The sequence below is a fragment of the Peromyscus californicus genome, unplaced genomic scaffold (assembly GCF_007827085.1).
Source record: "Peromyscus californicus insignis strain IS unplaced genomic scaffold, ASM782708v3 Scaffold_11__1_contigs__length_118956290, whole genome shotgun sequence".
Classification (NCBI taxonomy): domain Eukaryota; kingdom Metazoa; phylum Chordata; class Mammalia; order Rodentia; family Cricetidae; genus Peromyscus; species Peromyscus californicus.
This window is the reverse complement of record NW_026294402.1, coordinates 59,836,338-59,858,071: the sequence shown is the minus strand read 5'-3', so window position 1 is coordinate 59,858,071 and position 21,734 is coordinate 59,836,338. Positions and strand designations below refer to the sequence as shown.

The 21,734-nt window shown below is 52.0% G+C and overlaps 1 protein-coding gene across 6 annotated transcripts in view; it reads right to left on the bottom strand.

The window, feature by feature from the left end:
- The window catches only part of Igdcc4 (immunoglobulin superfamily DCC subclass member 4), a 37,902-nt gene extending 17,401 nt beyond the window's left edge, over positions 1-20,501 (bottom strand). For 3 of the 6 annotated variants that reach the window (XM_052712265.1, XM_052712274.1, XM_052712307.1), the window contains exons 1-4: positions 20,329-20,371; positions 7,814-8,167; positions 7,031-7,172; positions 1,128-1,264 (exon numbers count right to left, since the gene is read on the bottom strand). In XM_052712265.1, the coding sequence (XP_052568225.1) occupies positions 1,128-1,264; positions 7,031-7,172; positions 7,814-8,167; positions 20,329-20,356 (661 nt within the window). In that variant the 5' untranslated portion in view covers positions 20,357-20,371. Of the gene's footprint in view, positions 1-1,127; positions 1,265-7,030; positions 7,173-7,813; positions 8,168-19,895; positions 20,006-20,328 lie in introns of those variants that run through there. The other 3 variants (XM_052712282.1, XM_052712288.1, XM_052712298.1) reach the window with 2 other exon arrangements.
- Positions 20,502-21,734: the final 1,233 nt, after the last annotated feature.

Sequence of the window (21,734 nt, the reverse complement as noted above, 5' to 3'; positions counted from 1 at the left end):
AGTGCAAAGCAAGGGGTGGGCTCCACTTTTTAGCCAGGAAGCTTTGCGCTGTTTTCTGTCGGATACTCTCTCCGCGCCGCAGAATGGTGAACACCTTGTTTGTCCAGCAGGGGGAGGCAGAGACCCAGTGCAGAAGAGAGCAAAGCTCTCCCTGAGCCATGGCCCAGAGAAGCCCAGGGGCAAGAGGATGGGCCCAGCGAAGCGGAGGAGGGATAGCGCAAGTGAGCGACCTTGGGGGAGGCTTGAAGTGAGATCTGTTGAGCAGCTGCTGAGTGCTCACACTTTGCATTCCCATCTAACCCCTCTGAGCGGGACATTTGATCGCCAGACCAGGGCCACACAGATGGGCCAGGAAACTCAGGATTCAAAACAGGTCTTCGTGACCCCAAAACCAGTGCCCTTGACAGTGGATCTTATCCCGCCAGGAGCTTTTCAAAGAAAGGCAGAAAAAGGACGTACGAAACGGCTCAACAGCTAAAGATGCTTGCTGCCAAGCCTGAAGACACAAGTCGGATCCCAGGGACCCACTTAGTGGAAGGAGACAACTGACTTCCACAAATTGTTTTCTGTTCATGAGTGTCATGGACGTGCGCACAAACACACAAAAATAAATGTAAAAACATGATGATGAAGAAGAAGGAGGAGGAGGAGGAGGAGAAGAGGAAGAAAAAGAAGAAGAAGAAGAAGAAGAAGAAGAAGAAGAAGAAGAAGAAGAAGAAGAAGAAGAAGAAGAAGAAGAAGAAGACGGCAGAAAAGGACCAGCGCACAGGTAGCAAGGGGCCAGACTGGCAGTATATGAAACGGAAAGGTGGGGCATGCCTCCCACCTACCCAGAGCCCTTAGGGCACCCCGAGGGGCAGAAGGGACCAGAGGCTGTGGGGCATTGGCACCCCTCTTTTGATACCTTGCTTGCTCACCAGTTCCTGCCCAATTCTAGGAAACATAGATACCCCATAAGAAGGAAGGACCCTCCACCGGAAGTTGGAATCGTGGGTTCCAAAGCCCAGTTCTATCCTCATGTAGAACTACTACCCAGTCATTTGTCTGAAGATCTGGCCTGGTCCCTTCCATTTTCAAGATGGTTGTTCCCAGAAATCTCCAGGTGTCCTGTCTGCCTGTCCACTTACCTCTGAGGGCCACACTGAGTGAAGCCTCGTGACTGAAGCGTCGGCGGGCTGAATTGGTGGCCACGCAGCGGTAGGAGCCCATGTCACTGTCCTGGACATCCAGGATCTGGAGGACGCCGTTGGGGAGAGTGATGAGCCTTGAGAAGGAGCAGAGGGAGCCTGTGAGGTGGGGAAGGGGATACAGGAGGTGGCCCACAGTGACAGAAATGTGAATTGAGACTATAAAATCTAAACTCATCCAACAGACTGGCAAAGACCAAAAGATCTGGTGACAGCTTAGGCGGGTGAGGAAATTGAGGAAGGTGCCGTTGTCTTGCAGCTGTCACCTAATCCACCCTCTATCCTGGGCAAGCTCACACAGTTCAACATCTGTGTGATTTGAGGTTTGGATCGAGCCCTGGCCCTTCTTGGACTCTCACAGTGAGTCTCAGACATGCGCAGCAAACACATGTCAATGTTTACTGCAGCCTTTCCACAAATCCAGAAGCTGGAAACTGGTGGGTCTGGCCTGAACTCACAGGTTTGGGGACTTCCTGAAATGGAACGCTGCAGGTCCAGGAGCCATCCGCCCAGAGTGCTTTGGTGCCACAGGATAACATGAGTGGAGACTAAAAATGTTTACAAGTTTGTATATGTACTGGATGTCCCTATAAAAGGAGGCTCTCTGGGGAGGGGACCTGGGAGCCTGGAAGCTGGGGGGGGGTATAAGGAACTTGTTTTTTATTATGCACACATACCCCCCCTTCTTTTTAAACATTTATTTATTTATTATGTATACAGTGTTCTGTCTGCATGTATGCCTGCAGGCCAGAAGAGGGCACCAGATCTCATTACAGATGGCTGTGAGCCACCATGTGGTTGCTGGGAATTGAACCCAGGACCTCTGGAAGAACAGCCAGTGCTCTTAACCTCTGAGCCATCTCTCTGGTCGCCTGCACAATACCCTTTTAACAGCTTGTTTTTTTTTTTTTTTTTTTTTTTTTTTTTTTTTTTAAAGATTTAGCTATTTATTATAAGCGCCAGATCTCATTACAGATGGTTGAGAGCCACCCTGTGGTTGCTGGGAGTTGAACTCAGGACCTCTGGAAGAACAGTCAGTGCTCTTAACCACTGAGCCATCTCTCCAGCCCCAGCTTGGATTTTTTTTTTTTTTAAACTTCTTTTTCCTTCTGAGGATTTTTTAAACCATGTATGTGTAGGTATGTGCATGTGTTAGTGCAAGTGTCTGCAGAGACCAGCAGAGGGCTGGAATTACAGATGGAGCTGGAATTACAGCAGGCAGTTTGTGAGCAGCCTGATATGGATGCTGGAAACTAAACCCAGGTCCTCTGGAGGAGCAGTACACACTTGGAACGTCTGAGCCATCTCCCTGCACCTCCCAACACCCACCTCTTACCCATGTTTCCTTTTCCTCTCCCTAAAAAACAAAACAAAACAAAAACAAAACCTTATTCCCTTATCTCATTTGACCCTCAAAAGGATCCCAAGAGACAGAGGAGAATCATAACCTCCTTTTTATGGTAACAAAACTGAATCTCAGAGTAGGGTGTTAACCTAATGCCTTCAAGCTGGAGCAGTTAAAACCTGAAACAAGGGTCGTGGGATGTGGCTCAGTTCGTAGTATTTATCTAGGGTGCACCAGGCCCCAGCTCCCATCTTCAGCATTGTATAAACCAGTAATGCTCCATGCTTGCAATCACAGCCCCAGGGAGGTGGAGGCAGGAGGACCAGATCAAGGTCATCCTGCGCTACATAGTGAGTTTGAGGCCAGCTTAGATGATGTGTCACCATGCTACAAAACATCTCGAACCCAGGTGTCCTGGCCCTCAATGGTATGTTCAGCCCACTGCTCATAGCTAGGGATGCCTGTGGGAGGGAATGGGCGTGGTTTCCAGTAGGTCCCATCCAGCAATCTACACAGCAGTCCAGAGGGCCAGGAGGGATGAGGGCATTGTGACCTGACCTCCTGGGTAGAGGGTTGAGGAGGCCAGGAGACCTCACTTGAGAAATTTGGGGCAGGAAGGTTGGGATGGTGGGCACTGAGTATGCTCAAGCAAGCAGGAGGTGATGAGGTCTTCTCCAGGATCAGCTCCAGGTGGTGAAAATCTTAGGCGTACAGACTGGGTAGAGCTGGAGGGGGTCAGGGCAGTTGTGTGGTAGAGGAAGATTCTTTGCTCCTGGAGAAGCAGGGGCCAAGAAAACCTAAACATCAGAGAGGTGGAGTGGCCCAGGGGCTGAAGAAGGGTCTGGGGAGATGTTCTAGAAACCTTAGGTGCTTAGAAACCTGCAGTGGCAGAATGATGCCTTTCCTCATCCCCCAGGTGAACCTTTGTCCCCCACATAAGCTCCGACCTCAGCCCCAGATCCACTCACACATGTGCTAAGGTAGAGAAGTGGGGGCAGTGAAGCAGGAGGGGATGCTGGGAAACATCTGGGCCAGGACCCAACCCACTGCCACGAGGAGGAATCAGGCCCCTCAGGCCAGACTCTACCTAACATGCTGCCTTCTGAAACTTTTCCTCTCCCTCCTCCTCCAGCCAGACAGGGCCTCAGCTAATTGCCTCCACTCTCTAACCCTAAGGGTCTCTGGTCTTGCCAGGAAAACGGTGCACCAAGTACCAAGTGCAAATCCATTCCTTAACTTAACTTGGCGTGCGTGAGCAGACAGGCTCCTTCCTTGGGCACAGAGCTGGAGCTGCGGCCAGAGGCAAGGTGGGACCCTGCCTGCTCAGGGCTGTCTAAACCTTGTCTGTTTTTGTTACAGTGTGGTTTTGGAAGCTCTGATTTTGGAGAGATGTCCGAGATGTATTGGTTAGTAGGGGAGAAGTCACAAAAATATTGCTTAGGAAGAAATTCTGGTTTTGGAAAAGAGATAAATGATAGGTTGGAATGCATGAAGAAAAAGCCGAGACTGGCCAAGCTTGTGTAGTGCATGGGGCTTCCTCTGTGAGGGGGGGTTATTGGGGACTCTTATTTGTTGACCTCTACACAATAAATAATTATTTGAGATAGGTTATCACAGGCTGCTGTGGAACTCATTCCATACAGCTGAGGGTGAGTCTGAACTTCTGATCCTCCTGCCACAACCTTCCGAACGCTGGGATAGGACATTTTCAAATGTGAAACTTGAAAGGATGTGCCTTTCCGCATTTTGTAATGGCGGGCGGGCTTCAACACAGAAGCATCAGTGCCACAGGGTGACAGAACCAGGTCTAACGTGTGTGACTGTGGCAACTGCCAGGACGTGTCACTTTTCTCATCTGGAAAAGGGGTCCACTGACTCCCGTCCTGCATGCTTCACACCCCTGACCCGACTCTTCCCATGAGCTCACATTCCCTAAGGGACATAAACACTGTAACTTACAAGCTCCAAACACATGTATTCAGATATGAACCTCACATGTATTTCAAAGGACTTGGATGGAATGCTCAAAATGTTAGTAACTGTGTTTAGTGGTAGGTGACTTCCCTTCTCATTCTATAAAGTTGTGTATTTTGGCATGAATCTTAACATAAATTCATTTTTTTAGTCTCATTCATGACTGGCTCCCGTGGAAGAAAAAGTATCCCACCTTATTAGAAATTAGTGTAGGTGGGGTTGGGGTGTAGTTCAGCTGGTAGAGTAGAGTAGTTATGCACAAAACCCTGGATAACACAGTGTTGGTAGCATGCATAAAACCCTGGGTTCTATCCTTGGTACCTCATGAAGAGGCCATGGTGGCTCATGCCTGCAATCCCAGCACTGGGCAAGTAGAAGGAGGGTTAGGAGTTCAAGGCCAGCCTAGGCTACATAAGACTCTGCCTTGAAACACACAAACAAATAGTAAAAACCGGGGAACTGCCTTGGGGTTTAGCCGTTATTATTAGTCAGAAAATAGGTGCCTGTCCCCTGGCGGAACATACCTGTTCTGCAAGGGCTCACAGCCTACCATCTCCTATAGCCACCGGGCTGAGTTTATGACTATCATATTTGTATAGCTGGGCACATGCAAAAGTACACACCTTGGCCACAATCAAGTTACTGTTTTAGACATGTCTTTATTCCCTGACACAATGTGCTGGGGCATGTGAGCCTGGGCTATTTATAGAGCAGGATCAATTTTCAGAGGACTTGGTGGCAAGCGCTGCTGGAGCCCGGAGCTGGCAGCCTCACCTCGTGGGTGAGGCCTGTAGCTTCACCGGATGACGCCTGAATTAGATGCTGGGAGGGGAAATCTGATCCCCACTGTTTTGCTGAGGCCAGCCTGGTCTACATAGCGAGGTCTAGACAAGCCTGGGATACACAGGGAGACCCTGTTTCAAGCAAAACAGAAACCTAACAATGAGAGAAAAACAAAAATTAATAAATGACACCAAATATGGTGGCACAGGCCTGTAACTCCAGGACTGTGGAAACTGAGGCAGGAAGGTCATAAGTCTGAAGCCAGCCTAGGCTACTTAGCAAGACCCTATGTCAGAAAAAAGAAAAAAATAATTGAACAAAAAAAGATTAACAGCAGTTGGGCAATGAGATAATTTTTCTTTCTTTTTTATTTCTATGAACTTTAAAAATGTATCTTTGGGCTGGAGAGATGGCTCAGCCGTTAAAGGCAAGGCTCACAACCAAAAATATAAAAATGTATCTCTGGGCTGGGAATGTAGCTCAATTGCTAAGAATACTTGCTTACCATGACCAAAGTCCTGGGTTCTATCCCCAATATCACATAAACTGTTATTCCAGAACTCAGCAGACAGGAAGATCAGAAGTTCAGGGTCATCTTTGGCTAATGTTGAGTTTGAGGCCAGCCTGAACTACAATGAGACCTTGTCTTAAAAAAAAAAAAAAAACTTTAAAAATTGACATGCTATAAAAACCACATTTTGGGCAATCACAACTTAACTGAATGTCCTTCCCATTTCATTTCACAGATACAGGTAGAATGGAGCTGAATGGGAAGCAGTGTGTTAAGGAGGGTTAGAGGTCAAGCTATATTAGGTCCACAGGGATCTATCTGCTGACTTCATCTGACCACAGGGATCCTGTGATTTTTCTACACCTTCCACTCCCACCACTCGGGCAAAAGTCAGCAAGGCTGAGGGCAGCCCAACATCAAGAAGTGAGTTGGGGATGGTGCTTGGGAGTGATGTGGAAGCCGGTGTTTCTGAGCCTGGGGATCCCACTTCCATACAGCAGAGGAGAAAGATGCAGCTGACGGACAGATGCAGGAGAGGGCTGTGAACGCCTGGGAGAGACGTTTGGAGCCACAAGACTTGAAGGACCGAGACTTGAAACCAACCCAGAGGCCACAGAGACAGCGAGTCTCTGGGTTCTGGCCTGTGTACCTGGACTTGCCAGGAGGCTACAGCAGGGAAAAAGCCCTGCCTGTGCTCTGCTTTGCTTCCAAACTGGAACTTTCCCTGGATTGTTCCACTAAGCCACTATCTTTATAGGAAGAGAGGAGAATGAAACAAGACAGACCCTGTGGCCTGCTGCTCAGATGCCTGCACCTCACAGGGTCCAGTGGGGACAGGAAGGGCACTTAGGAGTCCAGGGAGGGACTGCAGAGGAACCTCGGAAAGGGCGAGCTGAGCAGAAGCCGGTCTTGTGCCAGTGGTTCCCGGTGTGGTCGGAAATAGATCACAGCCGCTCTCTGGCTCTTAGTGCCCTCAATAAAGCAAGTGGTGGACTACGAGGGCTTGGAAGGGCTCTAGACTGTCCTCTGGTTCTGTGCACCTCAGCCTGGTGGGTGGCTTTTCTTCCAGAGAGGAAACCTTCTAACTGGGCTAGAAGTCAGGCTAGCAGTTGGCTCTTGGGTGAGTTTAGGTGAATAGAGACACCTCGGCTCTAAGAATCCTGGTTCTAAACATATTCTTAGAACCCTCTGCCCTGAACACTGGGACAGACTCCCTTTTGGGACACTCACCGGGGCTCCTCAGGCACTGTCACCTGGTCCTTTTCCCAAGTAATGATGGGGGCTGGCAGCCCCTCAGTGTGACATTCAAAGCGTGCTGTGCCATTCTCCTCCACCGTCTGGGACTCTGGGTGCAGAGAGAAGTCTTCGAGTGCTGAGGACGAGCACAGTGAAGAGAGAGAGTGAGAGCATGAAGGAGTGAACACAGTACGCCGTGACACAGAACACGGAGTCATGGAAACACAGAGCCAAGCAAATCCAGAACAAGGGAGACGCAGTTGGGGAGCAGAGAGAGGTGGCCAAGGGATATGAAACGATTACTGGTGCTGAGTGAATTCCAAGGCCCTCCTGCCCAACATCACCATCATGGTCACACTCTAGGACAGGTACATTTCTTGGTAGCCCATGCTCTAGAGAGCCCTAAGGGGTCAATGCCAGGAGGACAGAGGTTGGTTATACTCCTGTGCAGGGTGCTGTGCAGGTAGGGGACATGAAGAGACAGCTTTGGGGCCCTGACCCCTTCTTGGCAGACAAGCCAACCCTGTACACTAGTAACTCAAAGGTCAGGGAAAGGACGGTAAGGGACGGTGAGGGGGTGAAGACACAGTTGAAGGACACAGGACAGGAAGGGCAGATAAGGGACCCACTGAGCAGGACAGGACAGGAGGGAGGGAACCTGGGTTGGGTTCCTGCTTCTGGTACAGGTAAGTAAGTAACTGTAGTTCCTCTCCGCTCCCCCCATCCCTTCCCTTTGGTCTCCAAATCTCAACCCTCACCCCAGATGCAAGCACTTACTGGCAAGCTTGACCACAGCAACCTGGCTGGCCACTACTCCCAGTGGGCCATGGGCCAGACAGGAATAGCTGCCCTCAATGACCTTCCATGTCCTAAAAGCTGTGTCATCAGCACCGTCTTCTGGTTCTAGAGCTGAGGACAGCCACAGGGAGCCGTTGGGTAGCAGGTGCAGGCGGTCATGCTCCAGCACAGTGTCCCCATCCTTGCTCCATGTCACCCTGGTCGGTGGTCCAGCAGCAGTAGTCCCCAAACTACAGTCCAACACTGCAGCCTGCTTGGGACCCAGAACCACTTGCAGTGGCCCCACATCACAGCTCAGCTTGACAGTTGTCTCCTGGGGCAACAGCAGCTCCCCTGTGTGGAGGAAGAGGCACCAGAGCTGTGGGTGTGTGGCCTCCCGTCACTGGCTCACCACCCAGTGCCAATCACTTATGGAAAGACCCTGTAACTATCTGAGCCAGTTCTCCCTTTGCCAGAAGCTCCTTCCTTCTTGGGTCCCATCTACCCACAGTTTGACTTCTGCACCCACCAAAGAATCCAGCTCACAGCAGCCCATCACAACAGCCACAAAGTAAATTCGACCCAAGTGTTTGCTTTCCATCCAATAAGTGACTAATATTTTGTCCAGTCAGCAAAAGAGATGGAGCGCTCTGCATGCTAGTGCATGGAGGAACCCTGGAAACTTCATGCCAAGTGAAAGACCCCAGTCACCAGATGCCACAAACTTTGTGATCTCACTTCCATGAAATGTCCATGGACAGAAAGTAGATTAATGGTTACCAAGAATTTTGAGCAGAGAGGAATGGGGAGTGAGTGCTAAGGAGCATGAGGTTTCTTTTGGATGAAGATGTTCTAGAATTAGACAGTGGTCAAGGAACACAACTTTATTAGTACATTAAAAGCCACAGGGTGTAGGGTGCAGTGCAGGGGATATATATAGCTCAGTCGGTAGACTGCTTGCATAGCATGCACGAGGCCTGGGTTTGACCCCCAGTGCTCTATGTTGGGTGGGTGGTGCACACCTACAATCCCAACATTCTGGGGATGGAGGCAAGAGGATCAATAGTTCAGGACCATCCTCATCTTCAGCTATGTAGCAATTTGGATGCCAGCCTGGGTTATATGAAACTTTGTCTCAAAAAAGCATGCTTGTACGTGGGTGGTAAATTCTACGTAAATTGTATCTTGGTTTAAAAACTACATAGCAATTCTTTCCTTTCAGGGTTGTCATGAACGCCCACGGGGAGGATTTGCAGAAGATGCACCGCTGCCTGGCACTGTGTGGCGGCTCAGTGGTTTTATTCTCTCTGGAATCCAATGGGTCATCTCCACCACTATTACCCAACTGAATACACACCGCAAGCTAGAAAAAATGCTGTAGTGGAAAACTCTGAGAAGCGTACTATGAGTGCAAAGCAAGTAGGAGCGTGTGTGCGTGTGCGTGTGCGTGTGAGTGTGTGTGTATACATGCTGCTGCCTGTAGACCCTAACACTGTCTCTGCCACAAAAGGATGAGAAGGATAATAGAATGCCCACTATCCCAAATCGAGACAAAATGGAGGGAAATATTTCTTATCATAATTAATGCTTCATCAGAACTTGCCCATCATTATCCTAAAGCAATGGTTCCCCATGTGAGTCCTTTATCACAGCTAGACTGCTGTCCCCTGTCCCGTAAAAACTCAGGATCCCAAGGTCTCCTCTTAGTCTCTGGCCTGACTCCCACTGTAAGGCAGAATGGCACATCTGAAAGCAGACCAAGGATGGAGGTGACATCCTCATCCTGAGGCAAGTCTGGCATGACAGAGCCACACAAAGCAGGAAGACTAGGCAATCAGGAAGATGCATGCCTTGAGCAAAGCACTTCTCCCGGGTCTCAGTTTATTTACTGATACAGAGATATCGGTTCCAGAGCAAACACAGCACCATCCACGTACACTCCACACTGTTCCATCTGTGTTCCCCAACATACACGTTCCTCTGTCTGCCACCCTGGTCAACACCTAGACTCCTCTGTGTCCCCATATTCATATTTCCTCCCCACAGCATTCAAAGAGGAATAAGGTAGTCCAGGGGCTGGGCGGTGGTGGAGCACACATTTAATCCCAGCACTCAGGAGGCAGAGGCAGGCGGATCTCTGTGAGTTCGAGGACAGCCTGGTCTACAGAGGGAGTTCCAGGACAGCCAGAGCTGGAAGGATGGCTCAGTGGTTAAGAATACTAGCTATTTGTTCAGAGCACTAGGATTCAGGCTCAGCACCCCATCAGCTCACAACCATCTGTAACTCCAGTTCCAAAGGCTCCAATCCCCTCTTCAGCTCTCTGCAAGCAGCAGGCAAGACACAGGGCATATATGCAGGCAAAATGCCTATACGCACAAAATTAATAATAATAATAACAATAATACAAAGGGGGAAAAGAAAGTCCTAACTGGCTGAGGCAAGGGGATGAGGTAGAAATGTGTAGGATGGAGGGTCAAAGAGAACCGGCCCTCACACTCCGTCAGCCAGGCTCTGACAGGACCACTGCCCTCACACTCCCTCAGCCAGGCTCTGACAGGACCACTGCCCTCACACTCCCTCAGCCAGGCTCTGACAGGACCACTGCCCTCACATTCCCTCAGCCAGGCTCTGACAGGACCACTGCCCTCACACTCCCTCAGCCAGGCTCTGCTGAACAGGTCTGGCTGCAAGGCTGGCCTGAGTGATATAGCAAGTGCCAGGGGAGAAAGCAGTCTCACTCTAGGCAGACAATCGAGGTTCCAGAGGCTGGGGAGATGGCCCAGTTGGGAAAGTGCTTTCCACACAGTTGTGAGGCTCAGAATTTGGATCCCTGGCACTCACATCTGGAATCCCAGTGCTGGGGAGGTGGAGACAGGGGGATCCCTGGAACCAGTTTAGCCAATGAGCTCCAAGTTCATTGAGAGACCCTGTCCCCAAAAGATAACGTGAGGACTGGATAGATGGTTCAGCCATTAAGGCTATTTGTTACTCTTCACAGAGGACCAGGGTTCAATTCCCAGCACCCACATGGTGGCTCACAACCATTTGTAACTCCAGTTCTAAGGGATCTGAGGTCCATGCACCTGAACACACACACACACAAGCAGAACACTCATACACATCAAATGAAAAAAAAATCTAAATTTTTATTTATTTATTTTTCACTATGAAATTGCGTTAATGGTGGTATTTGTACAAGTGATGCCAGGACATGGCTAGCCGACAGGCTGTGAGTGAGTAAAGGGTTCACCTTGCTCCCACACATTAGCTGCTGAGACAGACTCTCCCTCCTCCTCAGATGTAGCATCCCGGTACTGCTGCTATTCAGGACACCTGGTGGTTCACGTTGCTGTTATCCTCAGTGAACCCCATCTCATCCATGCCCTCATTTAAAAAAAAACAACGATGACCTCTGACCTCTGCATGCACACTTACACATGAACGTGTCCATACATCCCTCTCTCTCCCCTCTCTCTCTCTCCCTCTCCCTCTCCCTCTCCCTCTCCCTCTCTCTCTCTCTCTCTCTCTCTCTCTCTCTCTCTCTCTCTCTCTCTCTCTCTCTCTCACACACACACACACACACACACACACACACACACACACACAGATCAAGGTCCCAGTCTTGCTGCTTCCCCTGCCAGCTGTGACAGCCAGCCTGGTGTCCTCTCTTGGACTCAGTTTCCACATATTTTAAATGCAGATGCTACTGAGCCTGTGAGAATCAACCAAGCGCTGCCTGTCAGGGGTTCAGCTCAGAGTGTGACGGACATCGCTCACGAAGTAGCGGGGCTCATTCTCTTTTGGTGGGATGCTGGGGGATAGAACCCACGGCTTTGTGAGGTTAGGCAAAAGCTCACCGCACAGCTGCACCCGAAGGCCCAGAGGCGCATTCTTTAAGACCCTGAGCACACGGCAAGGAGCTACACAAACGCTCTTTGCCGCCCTTAACATCCAGCCCTTTCTCCTCTTCTAAAGCCCCAGATTCCATGATTCAAATTCAGAGTTGTGGAAGGCAAGTGTGGGCTCTCAGCCCAGCGGCTTCAAGTGCTCTAGTCCAGAGGCAGAGCTGTAGGCTTGGGTTTCAGAGGAGAAAAAGCCCCACATAACACGAATCCTCGAGCCCTCTGGCAGCCTCCCCACCCCCTAAAGCATGTCCGGGGCTTGAAAATCCCCTGCCGTGCTGAACAAACAGTGTGAACAGTTGGGCCCGAGCAGCTGCTGGGTATGTCAGCAGCCTGGGCTCTGGCGGGCAGGACAGCCGCCAGAGGGGCTGGTGGCTGGCAGGGGGGCCCCAGGAGCTCCAGCTCCCTTCCTGAATATTCATGGATCAGCAGATGTCTAGCTCCACTACCTCCGAGCAGCCCAGCAAGGCGGAAACAGGGAAACCCACGGGGCTGAAGACACAGAGAGAACAGGGGTCCGCCTCACGGAGCAGCAGGACTGTGCCACAGCCCTAGGGGACCCATGTCAGCGGCGACTTCCACGGATGAGGAAACTAGGGACCAGAGACCGGGGTGCAGTGGGGAGATCCGAGCAAACGGTCCTTCAACTTTCGGGAGATGAACCCCCAACTTGTGGAGACAGATGCTCCTGAAAAAGAGGGTTTCCAGGGAACCCTGCCCAGATGCCAGCCCCCCTCCAGGAGACTTCTCTGCCTTCCTCTAGGGAAGTTTTTCAAATGCCATTTGCAAGTTTCTTAAACATTTTTCGTTTCTATTAGAGGTGAAACAAGCCTTGTGTTTCACCCCCTGGTCTCCTCCTCCAGCACTCCATCTAGGTCCCGTCGTTTCTTGCACAATCTCGGGTTTAGCTCCTTTTCGGTCTCAGTCTCCCAGCCCTAATCAGGGAAATCTCCAAACTCAAACATTTGCATCAGACTTCTTGGCCTAGGGAAGTAGCTCAGGCCTAGCATGCTGGAGGCCCTGGGTTTGATCCCTAGCTCTGGATAATTAGGGCTTAGTGGTACACCTGAAATATCAGCACTGGGGAGGTGGAGGCAGGGGTATCAGAAGTTCAAGAGCAGGCTAGGAATATAGCTCAGCGATAAGAGTGCTTGCCAGCACGTCTGAGCCCCTAAATTAAATTCTTAACACTATACACAAAAAGTTTAAGGTCATCGAAATGGCATAGGGAGTTCAAGTCCAGCCTGGGCTACATAATACCCTGTTTCAAGAAACCAAACCAGAGGCAGGCAGATCTCTGTGAGTGTGAGACCAGCCTGGTCTACAGAGCAAGTTCCAGGACAACCAGGGATACACAAAGAAACCCTGTCTTGAAAAACAAACCAACCAACCAACCAAACAAACAAACAAGACAGAGGTGGCGCACACCTTTGATCCCAGCACTTGGGAGGCAGAGGCAGGCGGATCTGCGTGAGTTCAAGTCCAGCCTGGTCTTCAGAGGGAGTTCTAGGACAGCCAGGGGTATTACACAGAGAAACGCCGTCTTGAAAAACCAAAAGAAAAAAAAAAAAATGTATGCTTCCTCTACCACCAAGCCTGTAATAGTGATGACTGAAAGTGGGTAGATCTTACGTGTCCAAGGGATCTTGCTCCCCCATCCTACTACATGGCCGACTCCCAAAGTCCTTCGTACAAGCACTTCCCTATCTTCTCGAGCACACTGCAGGTAGCAGGAGACCTTGTTCATCACCAGTCTTCTGCCTACAGGGGTTTTCCGTCAATCCTCATCAGTCTTTCTGTGAGGCCCTATCAGAGACACAGAACTTCTGTTTTTGGAATCTCCCAGCCATTTTCAATCTTATTTTTTTCTTTTCTTTTGGAAACAGGGTCTTTCAACATAGCCCTGTCTGTCCTGGAACTCATATGTAAACCATACTGGACTCAAACTCACAGAGATACCCCTACCTCTGCCACCCGAGTGTTAGGACTGAGTCACTGGGCCTGACCCTCAATCTTATTTTTCTTGTTTTAAAATTTTATTTATTTTTATTTCCTGTTTTTGCCTGTATATATGTCTGTATGAGGGTGTCAGATCCCCAGGAACTGGAGTTACAGACAGTTGTGAGCTGCTATGTGGGTGCTGGGGATTGAACCTAGGTCCTCTGGAAGAACAGCCAGTGCTCTTAACCACTGAGCCATCTCCCTAGCCCCTCAATCTTATTTTTCAAACACGTTTTGCTTCTCTCTCTCTCTCTCTCTCTCTCTCTCTCTCTCTCTCTCTCTCTCTCTCTCTCTCTCTCTCTGACATGGTCTCACTCTGTAGCCCAGGCTGGCCTCAGACCCACAGAGATCCCCTGCCTACGCCTCCCTAGTTCTGGGATTAAAGGTGTGCACCACCACCGCCCGGCCCTGCCTCTGCTTCTTATACAAGTTTGTGCCACCATGCTGGGCTCTGAGAAATTTTTTGCCTACTTACGAGGATAAATTAAATTTTATCAGACCAATGAGAACCTAGTCAGAAAGGCAATTTGCTATAGAGTTCCAGGGTCCGATTGGAGCTATTTGGTGAGGTCATCAGGAGCCTGAGTTGGGTTCCATTCTCCAGGGAACATTCAGGAAGGATAGGGCACGTAGGTGGGGGAGGAGGAAAAAAGGCCAATAACTTGCCACAAACATCAGCGCTTCCTCACAGTTCTCCACCGATTTACAGCTTGTTTTCAGTTGAAGGCCGCTCTTCTTTCCCAAGAGACACAAGTCATTTTCTTTCAGAGCCTTGGCCACCTTCCTCACCACATACTAAGTCCCTCCCTCCAACAGCTGGAAGAAGGGTCTGAATGGGTGCCAAGGACACGAGGAAGGCCTCAGCCCTCCCTCTAAGTACAATCCAGAGAGGGAGGCTCAGTGTCATCTAAGGTGACAGCAAAGCCACATTCAACATGGCCCTGCCTCCCTCTGGTCCCCCCGATATCCGGGCCCACCAGGCCATACACAACAAGCCACTGCCAAGCCTCTGGAAGCGTCTTGTGGGTCCCCTTGCTGCTTCTTCCTAGAAAGGCTTTGAACCCTCCACTTCTTCCTGCCTCTAAGAACCTGGGTGCCTGGATTGCTGCAGTTACCACTCCGGACTGTTTTTTTTTTGAGACCCCTGTCACGGGTAGCTCAAGCTGTTCTTGAACTCCATACACAGCTGAGAATGATCCCTTTACCTCTACCTCCCAAGTGCTGGGATTACAGGCTGGGCCATAGGGCCACCTGCATGCTGGGCAGAGCACTCTACCAACTGAGCCACATCCTTGGCCCTGTTCTCGGCTTGTCTTTAACAATCTCTCAGGATTATATCATAGTCGCCCTTCAGGCTTTAGCAGCTAAACAGTGTCCTGTGTAGATACTCAATACATACTCCTCAAATGGCTGTGTAGACAGGCAGACCTTCTCATACAATATCATAGAATCCCTTATGCCTTTCCAAGCCTCGGCTTTGTTTTCTGTGAAAACATAGTAACTCCCTTCAGAGCTAGGGACAACGTGAATAACACGGACAGAAACTGCCTGGCATATTTCGTGGCCTCTACTAGACGCCCAATAAAATGCTTTAAAACCACCTAGACCGGGGGCTGGGGGTGTGCTCAGTTGGTAGAATGCTTACCTAGCATGCATGAAACCCTGGGTTTAGTTCCCAGCACTGTATAAACTGCATGTGGTGGTGAACCCCTGTAATCCCAACACTCAGAGGGTAGAGGCAGAAAAATCAGAAGTTCAAAGCTATATAGTAAGTTCAAGGCCAGCCTGGGCTACATTGGACCTGTCTGAAACAAGCAAACAAAAACCACACAGAAACAGAATGGCAAATTCACAGTAAAACTTGGTCTAAACATCATTAGGGCGGGGAGCCCTTTATCTTGCTGGTTCTACTATACAGCTCATATGCTGTATAAGTATTTCTTCTGAGGCCACCGTGTCTCCACATACGTTCTGCTGATGGGTGCCAGTCCTCAAAACTACATAACAAGGTCATGTAAAGTAAGAGGACCCCTATCAAGTGATCAGGAGTCCTGACCTGCACCTGGGAGAAAGCTTCTTGGCCCCAGGCTTCCTTGACCCCAGTGACCCCATGGTCCCTCTACATTTACTACCAGGAATCCTACAGCTGGCCTGGCCCGGAAGAGAGAATGCCGGACTCTAGGATATCCTTTCTGGTTTTCCTCCCCTGAACCCCACTTTCCATCTCCTTGACTTCTCCATAGAGTCCCTTATTCTCCCCCCGCCCTCCTTGGAGGCCCAGGCCTATCTGGCAGCCACATGTGTTCTGCATCTGGAATTCCAAGTCTGGTTGCGATACCTCAGAGACATTGGAGTGAACAGGAGGTGGGTGAAAGGATTCCATATCCTTGGACCAACCAGAGAGAAGACTCAGGTCTAAAGCTTCTAGATTCTCTATGGAAGGAGTGCAGAGAGGGTGAGCTTGTTATGTATGCGCCAAACCCCGGGGAAGAGTGACCCGGCCTTACAAAGAGGAGCAGGAGACTGGTCTGGCCCCAGATCACTTCCTATTTGAATAACTTCAGGAAGCCACTCAGGTTTCCAATCTGTAAAATGGGCTCACAATAAATCCTTTCTATTACTTTCTCTTTTTCAACGGGAGTAAGTTGAGTCACTATGTAGCCCAGGCTGATATTGAACTCACAGCAATCCTCCTGCCTCGGTCTCTCAAGCACTGGGGTTACAGATAGGCACCACAATGCCTAGCTTCCTGTGTTTCTTTGAGTGCTGACATTACAGGATGCTCTGATCATGAGATTTCCTAGCTTGAAGGAGATACGGTCAGGAAAATAATCACATATAAATACGTGGTTAACGAGGCCATGAAAATACTCAAATGCTCACCTGAAGGTCTAGGTAAATTCCCTGCAAAAGTCAAGCCGGGCGGTGGTGGCGCACGCCTTTAATCCCAGCACTCGGGAGGCAGAGCCAGGCGGATCTCTGTGAGTTCGAGGCCAGCCTGGGCTACCAAGTGAGTCCCAGGAAAGGCGCAAAACTACACAGAGAAACCCTGTCTCGAAAAACAAAAAAACAAAAACAAAAACAAAAAAAATTCCCTGCAAAAGTCACTATCAAAAGAAGCTTCACATCTTAAATCCCAGCACTGAAGAAGCAGAGGCAGGCGGATCTCTGTGAGTTCCAGGCCAACCTGGTCTACAGAGCCAGTTCCAGGACAGCCAGGGCTACAACCCTGTCTCAAAACAAACAACCCAAAAGTTACTAGTGTTGGCCTCTAGGATGGGCCTGAGTCTCAAGGTTGAGGAAGGAATGGCAGGAGGGCTTTCCAGGTGAGGGAAAGGCTGTTATGTTCTCAGAGCTCTCGGGGTTCCCCAAGCCCCAAACTCTAACTTGAGTGGAAGGGGGAGCCCCACTCCTTCATATGATAAAAGAGCTCATCTTCCTACCACTGCCCTCAGATGGAAATCTCATTCCTACGAACTCACAGACTAGGCAGATGATGCCCTGTCCTAACCCAGCCTCTGCCCTTTATTCTGGTCCATGCTGACTTTGCTGGGAAGATATGTCTGACCTTCTTCTCCTCCACTACTAATAGACCATATCTATAGGGGCTGGAGTGAGGGCTCAGTGGTTAAAAGCACTGGCTACTCTTCCAGAGGACCTGGGTTCAGTTCCCAGCACCCACACGGTGACTCACAACAATCTGTAGGTCCAATTCCGAGGGATCTGACACCGTCATCTGGCTTCCACAGGCACTGGGCACACACGTGGTGCACAGACATTTTTGCAGGCAAAACACCATACACATAATAAAACCGAAAACAAAGAAAAAAACCCACTGATCTATGCTCACACCCCTCTGATTCCATTTCCTTGATATCTCTAGAATTCCGTCACTCAGGCCATGCTAGCCACTATTCCACAGCCACCACAGCCAGCGCTCCGTCTCCTGTATCACCACCTCCTCCCCAGGAGCGCTTCTCGCCTAGCCCTGCACCATCCATTCTCCACACCGGCTGCAGTGAGTTGATGCAAAGCTGGTCTGAAAACTTGCCCACAGCGGGGCAGGAGGGTCACGGCTCAGAAGCCTTGGTGGAACTCACTCACTCCTTAGCCTCCTCTCTTAATACACTAGTGGCCTACCCCTCCCCCACCTGCCCAACTCCCACCCCCGTACTCTAACCGCCAGCCAGATTTAGCTTGAAGCAATGATGTGAACTAAGTCGCCTCCCATTATTGGCACCCCCTGCTTCATCTGGAAGACTCCTCCCTCTGCAGGGCTGGCTCTTCCTCTCTCCATCATTCTCTTCAGAACCTTTCCTGGTCTTCCCAGTATGGCTCGGGAGCCTCTCTTCCGCAATACCCTTTCCAGTCCTGGCCTCCGACCCCGACCCTAAGACTGACAGCCTGGGGCTAGGGTCTTATTTGCAACATTCTGGGCATCAGGCACACGTTGAAGAGTGTGCTATAAAGAGTGCTCAACAAATACTGTGAAAGAATGGATGACCTCCACTCTGTAGGGGTGTCTGCAGACTGCAGAGGTTTACACACTCAAAGGAGGTTAAGCCAGGGCAAGAATAGTAGTTGCTGTAAGCCATTCAGGTGGCAGCCAGGAAGAATCCCAATACACGCTCCTCTCTGTCTGTGCACTGGGGAGCAGGGAGAGGCCAGTCTCCCGACTCTCTCCGGTGCCCCGGCCCGAGGCCTCAGAAGTATTTAAAAAAGCTGGAGTGCGGTTGCCAGCCAGGATCCCGCGTTGCGGGAGCTTTGGGAAGAACAGGAGGAGGAGGGGAGGCGCAACTATTCCTTAATCCTCTGGGCTCCACGAAGACAGACACCTCTCTGACATTTCCCCCGCGCCGCATTCACCTGACAACTCCCGGGCCCCCAGCTTCTGCGGCCCAGCCCCACGCACCCAGCGGCCACCGGCTTGCAGCGGGGTCTACAGTCTCGGAGGGAAAGGGGCGTGTCTTGCCGGGCGAGCTAGGGTCCGAGCGGTTCCCAGCACTCTCCCACCCGCTGTTTTCCTGGAGATGGGCCTGGGGTTGGCCCGGCGGAGGCTCCTTCCCCCCCCCCCCCGCCCCACTCCCGCCGCCCTCCCTGCCTCCCTCCCACGTGGCCTGGCCCAGTCTCTCTGGAAAGCCGCAGCAGCTGGAGAAAAATCCCCCTCCCCACCCCCACTGCCAAGTCCCTCCCCGACTCGCCCCGGACACATCCTCAACTCCCCCCTCGGCAGGGAAGGCAAGAAGTAATCGAACAAAGCGGGCAGCCCATCCCCCTCGCGGCCCTACCACCTAACCTCCCCTGGGCCGCCCCGCAAACGCACACCCCACTCAGAGTCCAAGGGCCCGGGGGTGTCAGAAGCAGCCCTGGCACACACACTTGGACACTCCGTTACCCCCTCCCAGCCCTCTCTCCGGTGTGTACAATTGTGACCCTTACCCCTGACCCTAGCCCACACTAGGACCGGGGGACTGGAGGGGGCCTTGCTGACCTCGTCCACGCTTCCCCGGTCCGCCCTTTGGGGTGGGGCAGGAGTGACACGCGTCCCATCCAGAGACCGAGTGTTGGGTCCGTTCACTAAAGCAACTGGTTTCTTGCCCTTCCCCCAACCCCCTCCGAACCCCGGGTTTGGGTCCACAACACCCCCACATTCCCCTACCGCCCCAGCGGGCCCCAGGGGCCACACCCACTGGGCAAAGTTGAGTGTGGTTTTTCTCACCGCCGCCCCCACCACGATCAAGGACACTCCCCAAAAGCCAAGGCCAAATATTAGCTCAGCCCCATCCAGTTACACACGCACCCGACACAAATGGAGGTGTAAGAGCACACTCCCGCCCCGCCTGCTCTCTCAGGCACACTCGCGACCGCGAGACGCGTGCGAGCAGGGCAGAAGCAGCATGCCCCGCTTAGAGCTACCGGCGCCGCAGCCACCCGCGCGCTGGCGATGCCACCCGGCGCCTTAGGCACGCGCTGTGGACACATTCTCCCGCAGGACACCCCCCACCCCGACACACAAACCTGCACACCTCACACGCACAAGGTCCACGCGCAGGGGGACACGCACGGACACAGCAAGGACACACACACCCCCTGCGGGCAAGTCCCCGCAGCCCCCCGGCGGCAAACATCGCGCGCGCCGGGGACGCCCACTCGCGACTGCGGCCACCCGGGCCCTTACCGCGCGCGGACAGCAGGCAGAAGGTCAGCGCCAGGAGCCCGCGGCCCGTGTCCGCCCGCGCCATAGGGCCGGGCTCGGGCCGCCGCCGCCGCCGCCGCCGCGTCCGGGCGCCTGGGCCGCCGCCGGGGGAGGGCGCGCCGGGCGTCAGTGGCTCCGGGAGGCGCGGCGCCGCGGGCGGGGGCGCGGCCTCCGGGGCCCGGGCCCGAGCGGGGGCCGGCGCGGGGGCCGGGGCCGCGGCCAGCTCGCCCGCCCCTCCATCGCCATCTTGGGCGAGCGGCCCACGCGGGGGCGCCCCGCCAGTGTGGCCACCCTACCCTACAGGGGACCCCCCGCGCCTGGGCACCACCGGGCTGCTCCTGCGCCCCACTCTGCACGCGGCGCCTTCTGCTCTCCCTCCTGATCGCCTCCCGCTTCTTTCTGTTCATCTTTTCACCTGAGCCTCTGGATCTTGTCCTTGTCATGACCCTACCTCGGGGTCTCCTCCATCTCTGTTCCAGGCTCAGTGGAGGCCAATTCATTGAGCCCTGTGTTTATCCACCTCACGTCTTGACCTGAATCCTGCTTGGCTTCTCCACAGGCTGTACCAACAGACCCACTGAGGACACCACAGTCCCTTGTCCCCTCTACAGCTCTGACATCCCAAGCTGAGGGATTCTCCTGGCTTCCTTCCTTCCTCCTCAGTTGCCAAGCCGGTCTGTACCGTGTTCGCCTCTGTGAGGGACAATGAAGACTTGCTTGCTCCCATTTTACACACCTGCACACTGGGAATACTGGGACTTGGGAGGGGGGCTTTCTAAGGACAGGAGGCTTAGAGCAGCAGGTGCAGGGCCTGCCCGTGGTGTTGGGTCCGCTGTACCTTTTTATTCCGATTGTGTGGTTCTCATTTTCAGGACTGCCCCCTCTCCATGTCACTTGCCTCAGTGTCTAAAGCTGGGAAATCAATTGCCAGGTTGGGGCTGGGGAGAGTATGGCACACAAAATGGCTATTTGAAGTGCCACATTTGAGACTGGAGAGATGGCTCACTGGCTAGCGTGCTTATTGCATTTGCAGGGGACCTAGGTCTGGGTTCCAGCACCCACTCAGGCAGCTCCCATCAGTCTGTAACTCGCGCTCCCGGCGGCCTCTGTGGTAGCTGCACCTACAAGCAGGCACACAGTTACATACAACTTAAAATAATAAAAACGAGTCCTAAAAAAAACAAGACCGGCCGGGCGGTGGTGGCGCACGCCTTTAATCCCAGCACTCGGGAGGCAGAGCCAGGTGGATCTCTGTGAGTTCGAGGCCAGCCTGGTCTCCAAAGCGAGTTCCAGGAAAGGCGCAAAGCTACACAGAGAAACCCTGTCTCGAAAAACCAAAAAAAAAAAAAAAAAAAAAAAACAAGACCAAAAACCTATGTGTCGTAGTGGCTCATGCCTTTAATCCCAGCACTCCGGAGGCAAAGGCAGGTGAATTTCTTTGGAGGCCAGCTTGGTCTACAAAGTGAGTTCCAGGACAGCCAGGACTGTTATACAGAGAAACCCTGTCTTGAAAAAGCAAAACAACAAACGAACAAACAAAACCCCCACCACATTTGAGGCTGGAGAGATGATAGCTCAGTGGTTAAAGTGCTTACTGCGCTCACAGAGGACCTGGGTTCTGGTCCCAGCACTCACACGGCAGCTCACAACCATCTGTAACTCCAATTCCAATGGATCTGATGCCCTCTTCTGGTCTCTGTGGCAGCTGCCACACACATGGTCATGCAAATACACACACATGCAAATAAATTTTTTTAAAAAGGAAAATACGGCCGGGCAGTGGTGGCGCATGCCTTTAATGCCAGCACTCGGGAGGCAGAG